Genomic DNA, 16,385 nt, shown 5'->3' with positions numbered 1-16,385 from the left:
CCCCCGCTCTAAATTGAATACAAGAAAGGTGAGCTGAGTGGGTGAATAGACCAGTAACCAGATTGAATGATGTGGTGTGAAAGTATCAGAAGTTCCCAACAATACACCTTTGGTGCTGAGCAGGAAGGGAGAAATGTGGTGTGTAGGAGTCTAACATTTGGTGGCAGCTTTTGCGAATCAAAAAAGATATTGCAAAGCGCAATGGATGCTGAATTATGTATTAAATGGACGCTTAACAAGAACCATCATGTTGCTAACTTATGACTATTGACACGGGGAAAGCGCGGAAGTCAGGAGGGACGATGCTACGACCGGACTAGGGCATATAGAACAGGGGACGAAGTAGTACGGTAATAGGAGACTAGAAAGCAATCGATAACTGTCGTAATACTGTGCTATAGTAGCACGAAAGAGTGTGTAGTAAGTCCCTATCTGTGGAGTATATACTGACTGGCTAGGTAATCTTGAGCTGAACTGGATTGAAGCTTGATTCAGGGAGATCCTGACGCCGGAGATCAGGATCTTCTCTAGATAGTTAGTTAGTTAGTTATCTAACTAGATGACTAAGCTAGTGGCCGGGTGAGCGGCGAACATCAGCATTGCAGCAAAAATGAGCTGCTGCTGTAATACGAGCTTTTTCTTTCTTTATATATTGACTCTAACATCCTTGTCAGCGTGGACTGCGCCATGGCGGTCGTGACTTCATGAAGAGTCAATCCATCGACCGCAGTGCTATCTGAAATACTCACGGGAATCGTCGAAATGGGACCCGGCACCGTGGCCCCTCCAAAGTGCTCGGTCGCTGTCGCACAAGCTGGTCGAGTGCGAGACCGGCGCGATAAGAGCCATTTCTATTGTGATCTCTGTTGCCGTACAGGGCAAAGGTCCCAGGGCCTTGCAGGGTTGCATCGTGTATCTAGATGGACACTTCTAAGTCAAAGCTCCCACTTCCATCCCATCCCATGTTACGTTGTAGTCTCCACCACCAACAAGTCTCCTAAAGATCGTGTCCCAAAAAGATGCTACTCGAAAAAGGTGAAACGCTTCATATTTATCTATCTATCTCACGAAGGCTCGGTATTCCTTAAGGAATCATTATTAGCCAACAATGCACATTGTATTGTTGTTTTAAGAAGGTCACCGTCAATAAAAGGAGCAATATTGAAACGTTTGAAGTTGCCATAGGATATTTTTCCGCAACAGAGATAAACAACGGATACAATCTTTTTCGTCCTCTGCTGAGACGAAATTGCAGAGGAGAAAAGGTCCGATACAGCGCGCACACACACACACACCACGATTAATCTTGATGGACCCAGTGGCGGCGTGAAGCCAGAGATCCGATGTCTTGGATACCTATCCGATTATGCTAAGCTGCCCCCCTCTCTCAAGGAATGGCAATTTTAGTTCATCATAGATGCGACGATACCAATAGACGGCGTCGCTACGCTAGACCTGCTCCGCGTCTCCTTGGCTGACCTATATTGAGCTTTTATGCGCCAAAAAGCGTTTGCGAGATCCTCTAAGCAGTTCCAAATATTGTATTATTATGGCCTGTAGCCAAGCCATCTGACAAGACATTTAACAATATTCTTACCCAGTACTCGACGGACAATTGCTCAATATTATAGTGTCGAACTGTATTGTTATCCTTATCTACATCGTTCTTCGCCACAGTAGACAGCATCGAAATCCGATCGGGACCATAAAGAAACAACAAATGTTCCCAGTCGACTGGCGCATTGACAGATCTACCCTTAATGATGCGACCAGAGAGTTCCGCAGAAGAGCCCGCGACCTACTCCTAAGTACATCCTTCAGTTCTCCCACTATGTCTTGCTAGTGGAGGGGTCATTCCATACAGAACAACTCTGCATATTTCCCAGAACGCAGAGATAACATTGCTAACAAATTATTATCTTTTTTTTTCTTGCCTTTTCTACCCAGAGCCGAGTTGTGATAGTGTATAGCTCCATGACCATAGACGAAGCGCTCAGTGCATCTCTGGTCATCAATCAGTTGAGTCGGTCATGCGGAGATCAGCGTGTCGACGCGACAACCCACGCCATTGGGCAGAAAATCACCGCTACTTTGCTCGAGAGGACCTACTCTTTAGAAGTCAGCTTGCTTCACGTGTAGTGGAGGTGTGGCTCCTCACTTAATCGCCGTGTGAAACATACCTCCGGTTCGCAGATTGAGCGTAGGTTAGCCAGGTTTGCTGTAGGGACAAGTTGGGGTCGAGAACTGCTGCTGCGACGCGTCGACGATCGCAGTAAACATATTCTAACCTCGTTTAGACGTGATTTGTTGGTTCCTCAGATCATCATTGTGAGGCTGTTGTTAAGGCGTTTCTAATTATTTGGCTTGTTATTAAAAGAGCCGAATTAGAGCCACTTCTTAAATAAGGCCCTACAATTTTGACTCTATATCAATATCCCTTAACGCCGCCCATATCTGACGGCCAGAACTTGGCCATAGCAGTAGGATCTAAATATAGACTAAATAACCAGCACCTCCGTGCCCCTCCATAGTTAGTCTTTGAACTGTATTATTAAGCAAAACCTCGTGATCAGAGAAAACAACTTGCGGGTTTCAAAGCCACTTATCGCGACATACGGAAGTGGCATTATTGCCCGCTGAAATTCAACCCCGCACTTCCTCCCAATCCGGTTAATATATATTCGAGATGGCTGGAATGGTACGTACTTCTATTCCACTAACTACGCGCCTCAAGTCACTGATTCCACCAGAGCGGCAACACAACTCTGTACAGTTCTGCGATCCAATATGTCATCTTCCTGGTTACGACTGGTATCATGCTGCCACGGATTGATCGCATCGGTCGACGTCTGCTATTGCTTAGCGGTTCAGCTATCTGCATGGCGCTACATTTCGCAATTGCAGGACTAATGGCAACTGATGGCCATTTTGTCCCCGATGTGAACGGAAATAGCAATTTGCGCTGGGAGATTCATGGCGCCTCAGCAAAGGGTGTGATTGCATGCTCTTATATTTTTGTGGGTGTCTATGGCTTGACTTGGGTATGTACACTGCGCAAATGGCTCTCTTCGAGACCTTTTGAACCACGAAGATCTAACAGCAGAAACAGGCTCCTACCGGATGGATTTACTCTTCAGAGATCTTCCCGCTTAAATACCGTGCAAAGGGCGTCGGAATATCCGCCGCCACTAATTGGATTTTCAACTTTGCACTTGCATACTTCGTTGCCCCCGCTTTCCACAACATCGAATGGAAGACGTATATCATCTTCGGCGTGTTCTGTACCGTTATGACCGTGCACGTCTTCTTCACGTACCCCGAAACCGCACGTCGGTCTCTGGAGGAGATTGACATTCTCTTCGACACCGACGTCAAGCCCTGGCGGAGTGCGCAGGTGAAAGACATTTTTGCTGAGGAGATTGAACGACACGCGAAGAACAGCATCTCTGGTGATAAGGAAGTCACTGCAACCCACAAGGAAGAGGTCTAAGCTGCGGATGCGGGTATAGAAAGAAGACAGGATCTGATGTGTTTATGACATGAATCATAACGATATGATATCCCACAATGGTAGCCACTAAGCTTCCTGTTCCTTTTTCTGTGTAGAGAATTTGTTCTTTAATGCTTGCCATAAAGACCGATCCCTTCTTTCTCGGATCCTTCGCGCGTCCTCCGATTCTTCGGCACCAATAGACCGGTCCTCGGCATTGTGTTCTTGTTTGTCGTCGGAAGTAGCCTTTGTTGTTTCAGCTCCGAGGTCTTTGGAGACGGAATTGCCCTCCTCTCGTGCAGCTGCTTCCCGTAGCGCTCTCTCGCGGCCTCGCCGGGCAGCAGCCTCGATACCACCTTCACCAAGGAAGTGGCCGGTGCCACCAGGATGAGGAGACAAAGCACCAAGGTCAAGACGCATGATGAGTGAAAAGGCGTTTATCTCCTAGAAAAAGTAAATTTCTCAGTGCTTATCGAAGCGAAAGAATGCCGCAGCGCGTTGTCGTGTTATGCCAAGTGAGAAGGAATCCGGGGAGCTTATATAAGTATATATCTGTATTGTCCTTCAAAATAAATATGTAGAAGAGAACCCTAGATTTCGTCAAGTGCTTTTCGACTACTTTTGTCCCGAGGGAACTACTAGACTTTTAAGTAAAGACCACAGAAAGCATTGCAACGTTGAAAATGCTATTTCCGGAGAGATGATGTTAGCCAAGGCTGGTTTGGGTTCCACCGTGAGGCTATGTTGGAACTGCCACGCTCCTTCGTCTTTTCAACTGGCTTGTCGAAGAACACGCGGGGCAGTTTAATGAACTTATTATCTCGGCAGATTCTGATCTGGACGAACGGGAACTGTTCCTAAGGGGCGCATACAGTTAGTTCTACGTCAAAAGTATTCGACGATCCGCATTCCGGCCCCCACCAAATGAAAAGAATACCTATACCATATAATTTAAATTGAATACTACTCAACCCCCTTTAATCCGAGGATTCTTATCTAGGTCTCATCAATATCAAACGGGAAGATACTGCATTAACACGCTGTGATAACTGCCTGGTGGGAAATTATCGAGTCATCAACGGATTAACTTTCTGAGTGCGAAGTATTATATATCGGGTATTTCTTCTATTGGGAGAGTTGTATTGCTAACTGCACACATCTCTTTCCTCAATTATTGATTGCATTATCATTGTATCTTTGCCCCAAACAGCCTATCAATCATGGCATATTACGACACCATTAGAACCCCGAGGGACTTTGTCGAGGCTGCATCATCTCGAGAAGCATTGAGTTTTGTAGCTCTACATCAATCAAACTACTGGGAAACTGGTGCCAGTCATTGGGGTGTCCTGCAACCCAACGTCGACTGTGTGACGTTTCCATTAGCTACTGTGGTTGTCAGATGTAGGAAGCAGACACTGCAAGAGACGCTCTCTGAAAGTTTCGAACGGTGAGAATGGGATCATTGTATGCCGGATGGACACAATTGGCGGCACAGGACCTGGGGGGGGAAGTGCAGGAAAATCGAGTTTGTGCAGAAAAGAAGAGGATATATCTGCAGTGAACAAGTGGAGATTTTCCTTATCGTTGGCTACTAATACTTGGGACTAAATGGATACACTATTAGTATAAAATATAAGATTCACGGAGTAAGAAAACTGTACCAAGAAAGACTGATCAACCTGGTTTTCTTGCCCGCTTCGTTGCGCAAAATAACGTTGTTCGTATGCCAAGCTTATCAAGAGCGCTACAATATACGGGTCGTGCAAAGGCTCCGGAGGAATGATTTTCTTGAACTGGAGTTTGAGCAGAGAGTAGGTAGGTTTGCTATACCGTCTAGGATAACGCTTGCTAAAGGTGTCGGCGCGTAGGTGCTTGATATCGGAACGGTTGATAAATGCAGCTACGGGAGGTAAGTGCCCTTTGGCTGCGGCAACGGGGTCGTCCCCAAGAAAGAAGACAATGCAGGGTAGGGTTCTGATACGCCGTCCGTCGAAATAAAAATCAAGGTTATTTCTATAATGCTTATAAAATTAGAGGGAAGAGAACAAGGGTCTGTTGGAATTATCTGGACACTGACTCATATGTAAATGGACACCCGGGACCTGTAAGAATGCCACATATGCCGATATCCCGCCGAAAAGCTTGGCCGCGAGAACAAAGTCGCTTGACATGATCAATGACCTTTTGGTTAGGCTGTCCGTCAGTGGAGACTGTTAGTGATTCTGATGGTGATGGCGCCGGAGCGGGACTGTCAAAATGACATTGTAGGAGTGAGACATGGCGGCTAGTCCAATATAGAGGGTCGACGAGAAGTCGTTCTCTGCAATTCAATCGAGCGAGTTGGTATATAGACAAGGCTGCAAGCGGAGGTGAGGGCTCTCTTGATGGCGAAGCTGGTGATGACTTCATGGAAAAGTGCTAAAGGAGTGAATGAGATGATTATCGCCGAGTTGTTTGGGAGTCTTATCTTGTCTTGAGCTGTATCGGACTAAGATTTGGCCGCGCCGCGTTACTTAAGTATGGGTTTCCACTCCGACTCTCCCCTGGTGCATATTCTATTATTTCCATGCTTGATGTTGGGAACCATAATAGTCGATGGCAGAGAGTCCCAGCCACGATATAGGAGCTATCAGTGTCCAACATGCGTCGACGAGTTCGACACCTCGTAGTCGTCCGTACAGATCCCATAAGGTTCCCGCGTGCGATTTTTGTCGCCGTCGCAAAACTCGATGTACCAGGGACAATGTTGACAAAGAATGCCTCCCATGTCGCATGTACGGAGCACAATGTTCGACTGCAATCGACAGCCAATCCAGAAGCCATGAAACTCTGGAGTTTCATTCGGTTCCTAGGAGAAAGCGCGCTCGCACATCACCACAGGGTGACACGACGAGATGCTAATATGTCCGCGAAGGATCACCAAAAGGAAAATTCCACATCTAGTCAGACAGATGATATTCATGATGCCCCAGCCTCTGCGTCTAAAAGCACATTCGATCAATCAGGCCATATAATCGGTCCAGCCATGGCAAGAGATGCACAAATTTTGGAACAACACCTGTCGCCAACCAGAAATAGAAATACAACGAGTTTGTATGCGCGATCAACCCCTTACAGCGTTTACTCTGATGATCCTAGGAATCCGGTCGTGTATATGAAAGTTCCTCGACAACGAGGGATTCCGCCTGCGGGAAACGGTACATCCAGTTTCAGTCAGTTCGAGACTATGCAAAAGATCCTGGAGCCACTTGGACCAGAACTGTTTCATATGTAAGGAGTTCTAGATTAAAAGGGCTGTACTTTAAAGACTCACTCTTCGAAGCTACTTTGATAATATCCATCCGGCTTTCCCTATCCTCGATGAGAAGACAGTGCGCGAGGCTTACAGCAAGGATGGCCTCCCATACACACTCATCTGTGAAATATACGCTGTTTCGCTGCTTCTCTGGAACACTTCACCTATAATATCGGAGACAAGACGTCCGTCGCCAGACATCAAATACATGTGGAATCTTGCCGTCAACGCAATGAATGAAGACTTTTTGGCTCCTAATTTCTCTACGATTCTGGCATGTATACTAGACCTTCTTGGCCGGCCAATAACGTCTATAACTTACAACGCAGTCAATATTGGACGGGTAGTTTCGCTATCCTTGAGTCTAGGATTGAACCGAGACCCTGCAAACTGGAATTTGGACCATCGTCAGAAAAGTCTGCGAGTTCGAACCTGGTGGGGCGTTTTGATACATGATACCTGGTGCGGCCTCTCTCCATTAAGTACTAGTCATGAAGCACTCTAATGATCTATAGGGCGAGTCTTTCTCACGGAACCCCGCCTCATATTCATTCATCGCAATGGGATGTCTTGCTACCTGACATTGATTCACTATTGATGGGCACTGTCTCCACGGCAGATTCCTTCCCAGATGCGTGGATGCAGGGTGCTAAGTCATTCATTGCTCTGTGTGGTTTGACCGAGATTCTCGGGGACATCTTGGCCTTGGTATATACATTGAAGCCATCAAGAGAACACAATTGCTTGAAGTCATTACGGAGGCTCGAGGCAAAGATGGATGAATGGGAAGATAACCTAGATACCTGGCTGCGTCCGGGGAGCTTGGACTTCCAAAAAATAGCTCCTGGTGCCCTCAACTTACAGCTATCATCTCTAGCTGTGAAGATGTGCATTTCTCGAATTGCTCTCCAGGTAATACGCCCCATGACTCTCAGTCTGGCCCTGTTGGTGTATTATGCTGATAGTTCTCTAAGGAAACTGTTCACAGAGACGATAACGATGACTGGGAAGCTAGACGCTACTATCTTTCACAATGCAGAAAGACCGCCCAAGCAATCATAAACTTCGTGCTGTCACTCAACAGAACAGAAATTGATGCATTCTGGCTCCCTTGTAAGTATTATGCCTCCGCTATATGCAAGTGGTCATCTCCATTGCAGCACATGTCCTTCGATAATCTTGACACATGTAATCAGACAGCGCTTATCATTTCGCTTCTGCGGTGACGCTTATACTCCGCTGTGCGTTGGAGACTGAAGATGACAATACCGCGCGAGAATGTGTGACGAGCGCAAAAGATTTACTAGACTTTCTCCGGGCCGCCAAGCATAATTGGAACTGGGACTTGGGAGATATCTGCATAAACCAGAGCGAAACAATAGTCGAGAAGTTGACAGACAATGGCTACCTAGCCTCGCGCAGAAGAGATCGTCATGCGTCAACCAGTGGTCTGAACAACTCAGGTACTGAGAGGGCGGGTTTCAGCATACCAGCGGGGGCCGGTGACACAGAAGTCCAATCTGAAGACTCACAACCCTCCTTCCGGCCATTGGATTCGACTATCTATATGCCCGAGAGTTCTGAAGCAACAGCATCAATGGCCTCTGGAAGTACCATGGTATGTATGGACGACTTACTCAACAGCAGTGCAATGTTCGGATTGGGTCAGATCGTTGCACCGGAGATTCAGTACTTTCCAGACTTTTGGCCCATGCCTTACATGGATGGCTATACGTGATGCATGTCCGCCAAGACATCGGCCTGGTGGAAAGACATGATACATAGAACACGGCAAAGAAGAGCCGGTCCAGGTACAATCATATAATATAATCGATGGCAAGGCTATATATAGACTCACCCCCTTTCGTTCCGTCCGGATTTAAGAGCTAGTCTATAACCGTTTAAACTGTCAATCCCCGATCAATTGATCTTCCTTCCTTTCAGGAAATTTAAGAAAGGGGTATAGCTGTTTATGGGCTAGTGCAAAAATCTAAATAATAAATAAACAATAAAGAGTTAAGTACTATGAAAGGTTTAGCTAGGTATTAAATACGAACTCTTTATATAATTCAGGTAGAGTTAAAGGCGAATAATACAGATTACTGTCTCTACAAAATTCTTATAGAACCTCGCCGTTTTAGTGTATGTGACAACCTTCGAACGTAACTTAATTTGATCAGGAGGTTAAGTATACATGGACCGATCGATACTCGACAACTCTTCCTCGCACGGAAACAAGTTGAAAAAGTACAGCTCATTTGGAAATAATGGCGACGGGTGTCTAGGTAAGTATCGGACCCTTCGGAAAACAGAATGTTGAACGAGATGCGATAAGACAAGCTCTCGACGAGTTTGCCGACGGAAAAGATACATACCCCGCAGCGTCTTGTTGCGAAAACGACCTGGATTCACGCTGATTTTTAGGACCGGCAAGGATAGTTAGCTAGTATACGAGCGCAAATCACAGGAGGCTGTGGGAAGGATATTGATGATTCTAGTCGACATCTGACTTGGCAGGGTTTCCCGTCGGGAAAGGAACTCGGATGATACTAGACACCTACCTGTGAATATCCATTATATAAAGCCAGCCAACGCGGAAATAAACAAGGTCATCCTAGGACATCAGTTAATTAAAACAATAATAATGGACTCTCCAGTTCTTCCGGAACCTTTCGCCAGCATCCCACGGGAGTCGTTCCTGTTTGGGCAATCGCCGATCCAGCACTTGGAAAACATCAGCAAGGCCCTTGGCGGCGAAGTCGACATTTATGCTAAACGAGAGGATTGCAATTCTGGACTAGCATTTGGGGGGAACAAGACTAGAAAACTGGAGTAACGCTGCCCCTTTCGCCTCATCGGATACCACGTTCCGTTTTCAGGGGATTGCTAACCATCGCTAACTGTACAGATATCTCGCATCAGACGCTTTAGCAAAAGGATGTGACACGCTTGTCAGTATCGGAGGTTTCCAATCGAACCACACAAGGCAGGTGGCCGCTGTAGGTGCGAAGTTGGGCATGAAAGTTGCGCTGGTGCAAGAGAAATGGGTGAACTGGAATGATCCTGTATATGATAAAGCTGGTAACTTACAACTATCACGGCTTATGGGCGCTGATACGCGACTCGACCCCTCTCCGTTCGGAATCGAGCACAAGGCTAGCCTCAACAATCTGATGGCAGAGATCGAGGCTGCAGGACGAAAGCCTTACTACATCCCTGCAGGCGCATCTGATCACCCGTTGGGTGGACTGGGCTTTGCGCGCTGGGCATTTGAAGTTGAGGAACAAGAGAAAAGGCTCGGGCTGTTTTTCGACACCATCATCGTGTGCGCTGTGACCGGGTCAACAATGGCCGGTATGGTAGCCGGATTCAAGCTGGCACAGAAGGTGAACGGCTCGCGGCTTCGCAAGGTTATTGGCATTGATGCATCTGCGACGGTGCCACAGACCTTTGACCAGATCTTACGCATCGCGAAAGCTACTGGAGAGAAGATCGGATTGTCACGCGACGACATCACAGAAGCTGATATCATCCTTGATGACCGGTACCATGCGGGCACCTATGGTATCCCCGACGCCACAACTGTCGAAGCCATCAAGTTTGGCGCTTCGTCAGAGGGCTTCATTACGGATCCTGTATATGAGGGTAAAAGTCTGGCAGGTCTGATAGACCTTGTTCGTCGTGGAGAGATAGCCGCAGGCAGCAAGGTGCTGTTTGCGCACCTGGGAGGCCAGCTCGCGCTGAATGCCTATACCGAAATGTGAACAATAGTGGCCATGATAGCCCGTTAGGTTCAGATTAAATACGCCGAGTTTACAAGTTGTCCGTTATCTTCAAGATCTGTAGTGCAGCAGATATATCATATCCTAGGACTCCCTATTAGTTCGTCACTTGTCCGAGAAACCATCTGAGGGAAACGTATGAACAGTCTAGATAATCTACGACAGTTGGACCTGTCTGTCCGATTATTAGATCCAGCAATCCTTGCAAACTAGGAGCGGACTCAAGATTTCGACCCTTAGTGTCTTAGTACTTCCTCTATTGTCATGGCTGGGAATGATTTTCTAATGGAATGAAACCCGGTAGTGAACGAGAGGTCAATTTTAGACACCAGCAGAATCGCCGATACCTTGAACTTCCTGTGCTCCCACCGTTCTCGATACTCATATCATCTACCGCGGCAAGGACGGTCAAATGGCTGATATTCGTAACATGTGTATAGGCATTGGCGTCGATATGCGGTCCAAAACCACCTAGGTCCGTCAGTTTGTGCATTGTTTCGTCCTGTTGCTGTCACCATGCACCACTACCAGCGAGCTTGTAATTGATCTTCTCCTTGAACAAAAGCATCTCCTCGCCTCCCAACCGCTGGAGGATATTGAAAATCCGCTTCCCGCGCAAGAAGTCCTTGAAACTGGAGTGACTATTGGCAAAATTCTCAGTACGACCAGCGCACTTTTGCCTTGTGCATTAACTTCCTTCAGGCAGTCCATAAGTTAGTGTTATGTTACCCTTCCTGGCGGGTACCTTGTTTCTCAAAGGAGGGTATGCTCGCCTCATGGCATCCACGGAACGTCTTTATCATGGGGCAAATCGTGAACTTCCTGTGTCCATTGTTACAGTTTCTTCGTGTCTTCGGGAGAGAAGAAATCTCGAACAATGAGATAACCGTGTTGATCAAAGAATCTGATGTGCTCATCTGTCAACGGGAAGAGAGAATTGTCGATTTTGCATATGTGATACTGCTTAGGCGTGTATCGACACTGAAGTATCTATTGTAAAGTCATATAGTAAGTAAGTCAATCCCTCTGCACCCGTGCCTGAGAGGTTACACGTCTTCACATTTAACATTTCTGCGCATCCAGAATAGCCCAATAGCCCACATGCCCTTTAAAGCCATAGGACGTCATTTGTATACAGCGCCTAGTGAATCGACACCGACGCCTCGCCACTGCCGTCCCACGATTCGGTTGCCAGGATCTGATAATTAAACGTGCCCAGCGTCAGATTGGCATTCTTCCATGCATCGAAGTGGTTCTTTGTAGTAATCGTGCCATTGGTTCTCTTGGTTCGTCGCACCGACCAATACTGGTCGAAAGTCGCTGTCCCAACAATTGACGGATCGTTATCGCGACGGCTTTTGACGATATCATACGTTCCATGATCACTTTCAACTGTTCCCAGATGTTTTCCGCTGTTGATCGGGTCATATCCATCCCACGACTCGACAATGTAGTATTCTACCAATGGATCCGTAAACCATCCATACAGGGCAAAGTAGCCTGAACCATCAGGCTGATAGTTGGCAGTGTAAGTGACAGTTCTATTATCTTGTTAGTTGCAGCAATATATGAATATATATATAGGTTGGCATGAACAAAGTAACGAAAAAAAGGCACTTGCCTCTCAGATCCTGGATTCCATCCTTTCCCGGCAACAAAGTCAAAGCTCCCACTTCCATCCCATGTTACGTTGTAGTCTCCACCACCAAGATTCGTATAGGTGACTGAGTCACTGTTTGTATAGAACGAGTAATAGTAGCCGCCGTCTGTGCCAGTTGAACTGGATGTTAAGGACTGGTACTGGCGCGTGGTCAGAGCAGCGTCTGTCGTGCTGGCTAGCGCAGCAGCGCACAGGCCCAGCAGAAGAGAAGGGGAAACCATAGTTTGGGTATCTATGCAAGGTGCGCTCCCTAGAAATGAGTGATCACTAAAGGAATTCCAGTATACAAGAGAGATAATTCTTTTTGAAGAACCATCTCACCAAAATGGCTGCAGTAAAATCCGAGACTCATGCGAGCACGGCAAGGAACCACAGGCACCCAAAGTCAATCAATCCCCTTTTGAGCCAGAAAGTATGAAGTTAGAAGTTTATTTTTTTTTTTTCTCTTTCCCATTTTCTGGGATAGTTACTGTGGAGACTGCAAATGCACTGTCCAGTGTCAGCTATCGCGAGGAACAGTTCGGATACCTCAGCCGCACGAGAACCGAAACCGAACCGTTCGTCAACTGCTGGAACGATCGGGAACTTTATCTTCGCATGGCCGATATTTAGGGTTGGGCCCGGCGCAGGGCTAAGATTCTTTTAAGCATCGTCTTTGTTCACTAGTAACAATCGAACCGGGAGTCGCAGACCGCGACATATTGTATCAGATTAGGAGTGATATACACTGAAGTCAAATCAATTAGATAGCTTAAGTGGCGTCTTAGGTGTTATCCCAACGAATTTGATCCAAGTTCGCGGTGGTCAGCCAATTATCATCTGTTCTAACGATATTTCTATCGTGAGCATGAGCAAACCACAAGCGATCAAACCAGTTCAACGATACCCGACTATCATAGGTAAGTAGTCAAGCTAACGGGGGCACACCAATATAATCTTCGGTTCATATAACATGGCCCTTCTTCGAGCTTCTCAAACACATAAATATTGCCAAGTGAACCGGAAATCATAAAACTAGCCCACTATCGTAAATGAAGGGCGCTCTCAAGAGATACTGAATAGAAAAAAATTAAGTCTCCTGCTATCTTGCCAACGCCTTCTGCCCTATCCTGACCAGGTCCTCATTGAGGAGCGTCTCCTTCTCCAGTCCATTGACAGACTGATCTATGAGTGTTGCCGCAACCTCACTCACATCCACCATAGGAAGGCCGATAATGGAGCGGCCAATTGTGGACAATACATTGACTGCCATGTTCATTTTGCCCGGTGCATTAATCAACCCCGGTTTTGCGACAGCAGCTTCAACTGCGCATTTTGACTCATTGGCATAATTGAGAACGAAAGACTCGGTTGCACCCTGTGTAATAAAACGTTAGAGATATTAGAAGATATCTCCAGGCGGGAAATGAAGACAGAAGAAAGAACGGGAGACGGTGGAAGAGGGAAATCACATACCCTCATCAAACAGTAGTCACCCAGCAGCCAAGGCTTGTTACTCTGATCGCGTTCACTCATGGCCCCACTGGTGTAGATGAAGCGTAACGGCTTGCCAGCGGAGATATCTCTTGGCAATTGAGCAATAGTCTCAAGGCCTTTGACTGTATAATCGTAGCAGATCTTGCGTACCTCTTCCCAAGGCATCGTCTTCGATTTAGATGGCGTGACAGCTAAGAGCCTGCACTTGGTCAATATAAAAAATGACCATAGATAGATGGTAAAAATAGATTTTTTCTTTCATTAAAATACATACTGAAAGTTTTATAAGATGCAGTGAAGGGGTCAAAGGTGAACTAGCAGAACATGAAGAAAAGGTTCAATACCAGATGCATGCATCAGCATCAGAAAGGTCTTTTCTAGCGTCCTCTGAGTACTCCTCAAAGTTGTCAGTGACAACACATTTCAGCTTGGATATGTCAGCACCGGGGTCCATGTTCTGGGGCACAGGAGTTGTCCGTCGCGCAAGAGCGATGACAGAGGTAATTCCTGGGTTGGAGAGAGCTTGTCGGACGACCTCCGTACCGACGAAGCCAGTTGCACCAGCGACAATGAGCTTCATATTCCTGAGTAACTGATGATCAAGTAATTCTTAGCTTGAGGATGTTGGAGGAGGAGAATGATGAGATTGGGGGCCAACTTGATTCCCTCGTATTCTATTCCTTCCAAAGCAGCCAGCATGTGCACGGCTTATGTAATTGTATTCTACTTAACTAACTATGTAGCTGACATTTTAGAAAGCGTGCGATTAACAGGTGTAGAAGTAACTTGATACTTTTTTATGCAGTTTTGTGTTACAAACCAAAAGTTCACTTTCGTCCAGGGGCGTTGCCATTCAATGGTAAGTCTCTAGCCGCATTAAACCGTACATACTTACGGAATGGACAGAATCTGGCCCCGCCCGTTCTCTGAAATAATCAGTCATATACTTTCGGTGCCCCTAGGGGCTCCAGTAGTGGTCGCCCGCGCCAGCAGCCAGCTTAGTCAGCAGAGTAGTGGCCAGATAGATCAGTTCAGCTCAGCCCCTAGATAGTTGCACAATTAAGCATCTTCGTCAGCTCTAAGAGGTTATGAGCCCGGCTTATCTCTCACTATCATTAAATAGGGACTAAAACAGCTTATCTTAGAGGAGATATAGTAGTTTAAACACCCTATCTAACAGAAGAGCTCGTTAACCCATATAATCTTAATTGCAAGGAGCACCTAGAATTAAACCCCCTGAATATAAGCAATACTAAACCTCTAAAATAACGATCCTATTAACTCCTTAGTTAACCCTTTAGCTAGATTAACTAGCTCCTACGCCCTATTAAGGGATAAAGCTACTAATAACCTTGCCGGATAAAATCCCTGTAGTAGCTGAATAATTAATTAATAATAGCAATTTTAATAACTAGCTTTAGCTAGTTAAGGAAGTCCTTAGAACTATAGACTGTAAGGACTTGATTAATACCTTAATTAGGAGACTAATACTAAACAACAAACTAGACGTCTATAAAAGATAGAGAAAGCTTAGCCTAATAATAAAGAGCTAGATTAGTAGTTAGATAGACTATAGGCTAATTAAAATAATTAGGATTATGCCTAATAAGCTAATATATGCGGACGAGTATATTAAAGCAATTAAAAAGATTATTAACTATAGCTTAATTATAGGCAGACTCTTTATATTCTAGTAAGCTATTATTATAACTAGATCCTAATATAGAATAATTAAATAATATATTACTGAGTTTAAAGATCGCATAATAAAATTAAATAATATAGGCCTAATCCTCTCGCCCTTTAGTGCAGTAATATTAATGCTTAAACAGCTTAAGTCTAAAATACTAGCTTAGACTAACTCCTATTATATTAAATAGGCTTAATAAACTTTACTACTAACAGATATGCTTATAAAGGAATTCTAACAACTCTGCTTTAAAGCGATTAACTAGGGAATAGCTTATAAGAGTATATAAATAGCAATACTAGCAATAGCTTTACCCGCAGTACTAATAATATTAGACAGACTATAAATATTAAAGGAGAAGGTATATAGTAAGCCACCTCTAGAGGGGAAAGACCCCTATAAGTATGTAAATAAGCTCCGCAATAGGAAGCTTTATATAAAAGGGAGGTACTGTCAAGGTGCGGGCTCAGGAAGCAGGTCAGAACGGATAGAATAAGGTAGTTAATACTAGGACTAGCTATAGGATCTCTATCTAGCTAATTTAGATTAGAACAGGCTATTATAGGCAGGCTTAGTAAATAAGATATAATTTAAGGAACTTAAATTTAAATTAAGCTATATATTAAAAATATCTTTATAAGATTATATAACTCCTTATATAATTTAGAAGAGTATAGACCTTACTTTTTTAAATTAAATAAGTATTAGCTAGCAGGTTAGTTATTTTATCTCTTAGGCTAGCACTATAATAATATTCCCCTTTTTAAGATTAAGCTTTATTAAGACTATTTTTAGGCTTTAATTTATTTAAATAGTAATAATAGAAGTTTATAATAATCTCCTAAGTATATTATAGATAATATATAGGCTCTTTAATTAGATTATTATAACTTAACTATTTAATAATATATTATAGTTAAGGGCCTTTATACCTATAATATTCTTATTAAAAGTTTAAGATATTTTTAATAACTTATTTCTTAAAACTA

General features: G+C 44.9%; 6 protein-coding genes across 6 annotated transcripts; 2 read left to right on the top strand and 4 right to left on the bottom strand.

Annotated features, from left to right (window-relative positions):
- Nucleotides 1–2,686: 2,686 nt before the first annotated feature.
- C8Q69DRAFT_448461 (general substrate transporter) lies at nt 2,687–3,490 on the top strand (the record flags this gene model as incomplete). Its single annotated transcript, XM_028629289.1, has 3 exons — nt 2,687–2,698; nt 2,751–3,041; nt 3,110–3,490. The coding sequence occupies 3 exons, from the start codon at nt 2,687–2,689 to the stop codon at nt 3,488–3,490; spliced, it is 684 nt and encodes a 227-aa protein (XP_028481231.1).
- A 1,382-nt stretch (nt 3,491–4,872) lies between these two features.
- On the bottom strand, nt 4,873–5,902 carry C8Q69DRAFT_409393 (hypothetical protein; the record flags this gene model as incomplete). Its single annotated transcript, XM_028628250.1, has 3 exons — nt 4,873–5,097; nt 5,155–5,506; nt 5,571–5,902. 3 exons carry the CDS (start codon nt 5,900–5,902, stop codon nt 4,873–4,875), a joined length of 909 nt encoding a protein of 302 aa, XP_028481230.1.
- Nucleotides 5,903–6,088: 186 nt separating this feature from the next.
- On the top strand, nt 6,089–10,671 carry C8Q69DRAFT_494013 (1-aminocyclopropane-1-carboxylate deaminase; the record flags this gene model as incomplete). Its single annotated transcript, XM_028632200.1, has 9 exons — nt 6,089–6,337; nt 6,408–6,763; nt 6,816–7,250; nt 7,304–7,700; nt 7,763–7,901; nt 7,985–8,218; nt 9,256–9,306; nt 9,377–9,620; nt 9,697–10,671. The coding sequence occupies 9 exons, from the start codon at nt 6,089–6,091 to the stop codon at nt 10,550–10,552; spliced, it is 2,961 nt and encodes a 986-aa protein (XP_028481229.1). The 3' UTR covers nt 10,553–10,671.
- A 101-nt stretch (nt 10,672–10,772) lies between these two features.
- C8Q69DRAFT_128721 (hypothetical protein) lies at nt 10,773–11,178 on the bottom strand. The gene has a single exon (XM_028625283.1). It carries the CDS (start codon nt 11,061–11,063, stop codon nt 10,833–10,835), a length of 231 nt encoding a protein of 76 aa, XP_028481228.1. The 5' UTR covers nt 11,064–11,178; the 3' UTR covers nt 10,773–10,832.
- A 533-nt stretch (nt 11,179–11,711) lies between these two features.
- Nucleotides 11,712–12,451, bottom strand: C8Q69DRAFT_489048 (xylanase G1; the record flags this gene model as incomplete). The annotated part of the gene is made up of 2 exons (XM_028632090.1): nt 11,712–12,111; nt 12,192–12,451. The coding sequence occupies 2 exons, from the start codon at nt 12,449–12,451 to the stop codon at nt 11,712–11,714; spliced, it is 660 nt and encodes a 219-aa protein (XP_028481227.1).
- A 450-nt stretch (nt 12,452–12,901) lies between these two features.
- On the bottom strand, nt 12,902–14,589 carry C8Q69DRAFT_482443 (hypothetical protein). The gene is made up of 4 exons (XM_028631651.1): nt 14,365–14,589; nt 14,051–14,298; nt 13,686–13,905; nt 12,902–13,587 (listed from the first exon to the last, which is right to left on the bottom strand). Exons 2-4 carry the CDS (start codon nt 14,284–14,286, stop codon nt 13,312–13,314), a joined length of 732 nt encoding a protein of 243 aa, XP_028481226.1. The 5' UTR covers nt 14,287–14,298; nt 14,365–14,589; the 3' UTR covers nt 12,902–13,311.
- Between the last annotated feature and the right edge of the window lie 1,796 nt (nt 14,590–16,385).

The sequence above is a fragment of the Paecilomyces variotii genome, assembly GCF_004022145.1.
Source record: "Paecilomyces variotii strain CBS 101075 chromosome Unknown C8Q69scaffold_19, whole genome shotgun sequence".
Classification (NCBI taxonomy): Eukaryota; Fungi; Ascomycota; class Eurotiomycetes; order Eurotiales; family Thermoascaceae; genus Paecilomyces; species Paecilomyces variotii.
The sequence above is the reverse complement of the archived record's forward strand: the minus strand, read 5'-3'. Positions and strand labels throughout refer to the sequence as shown.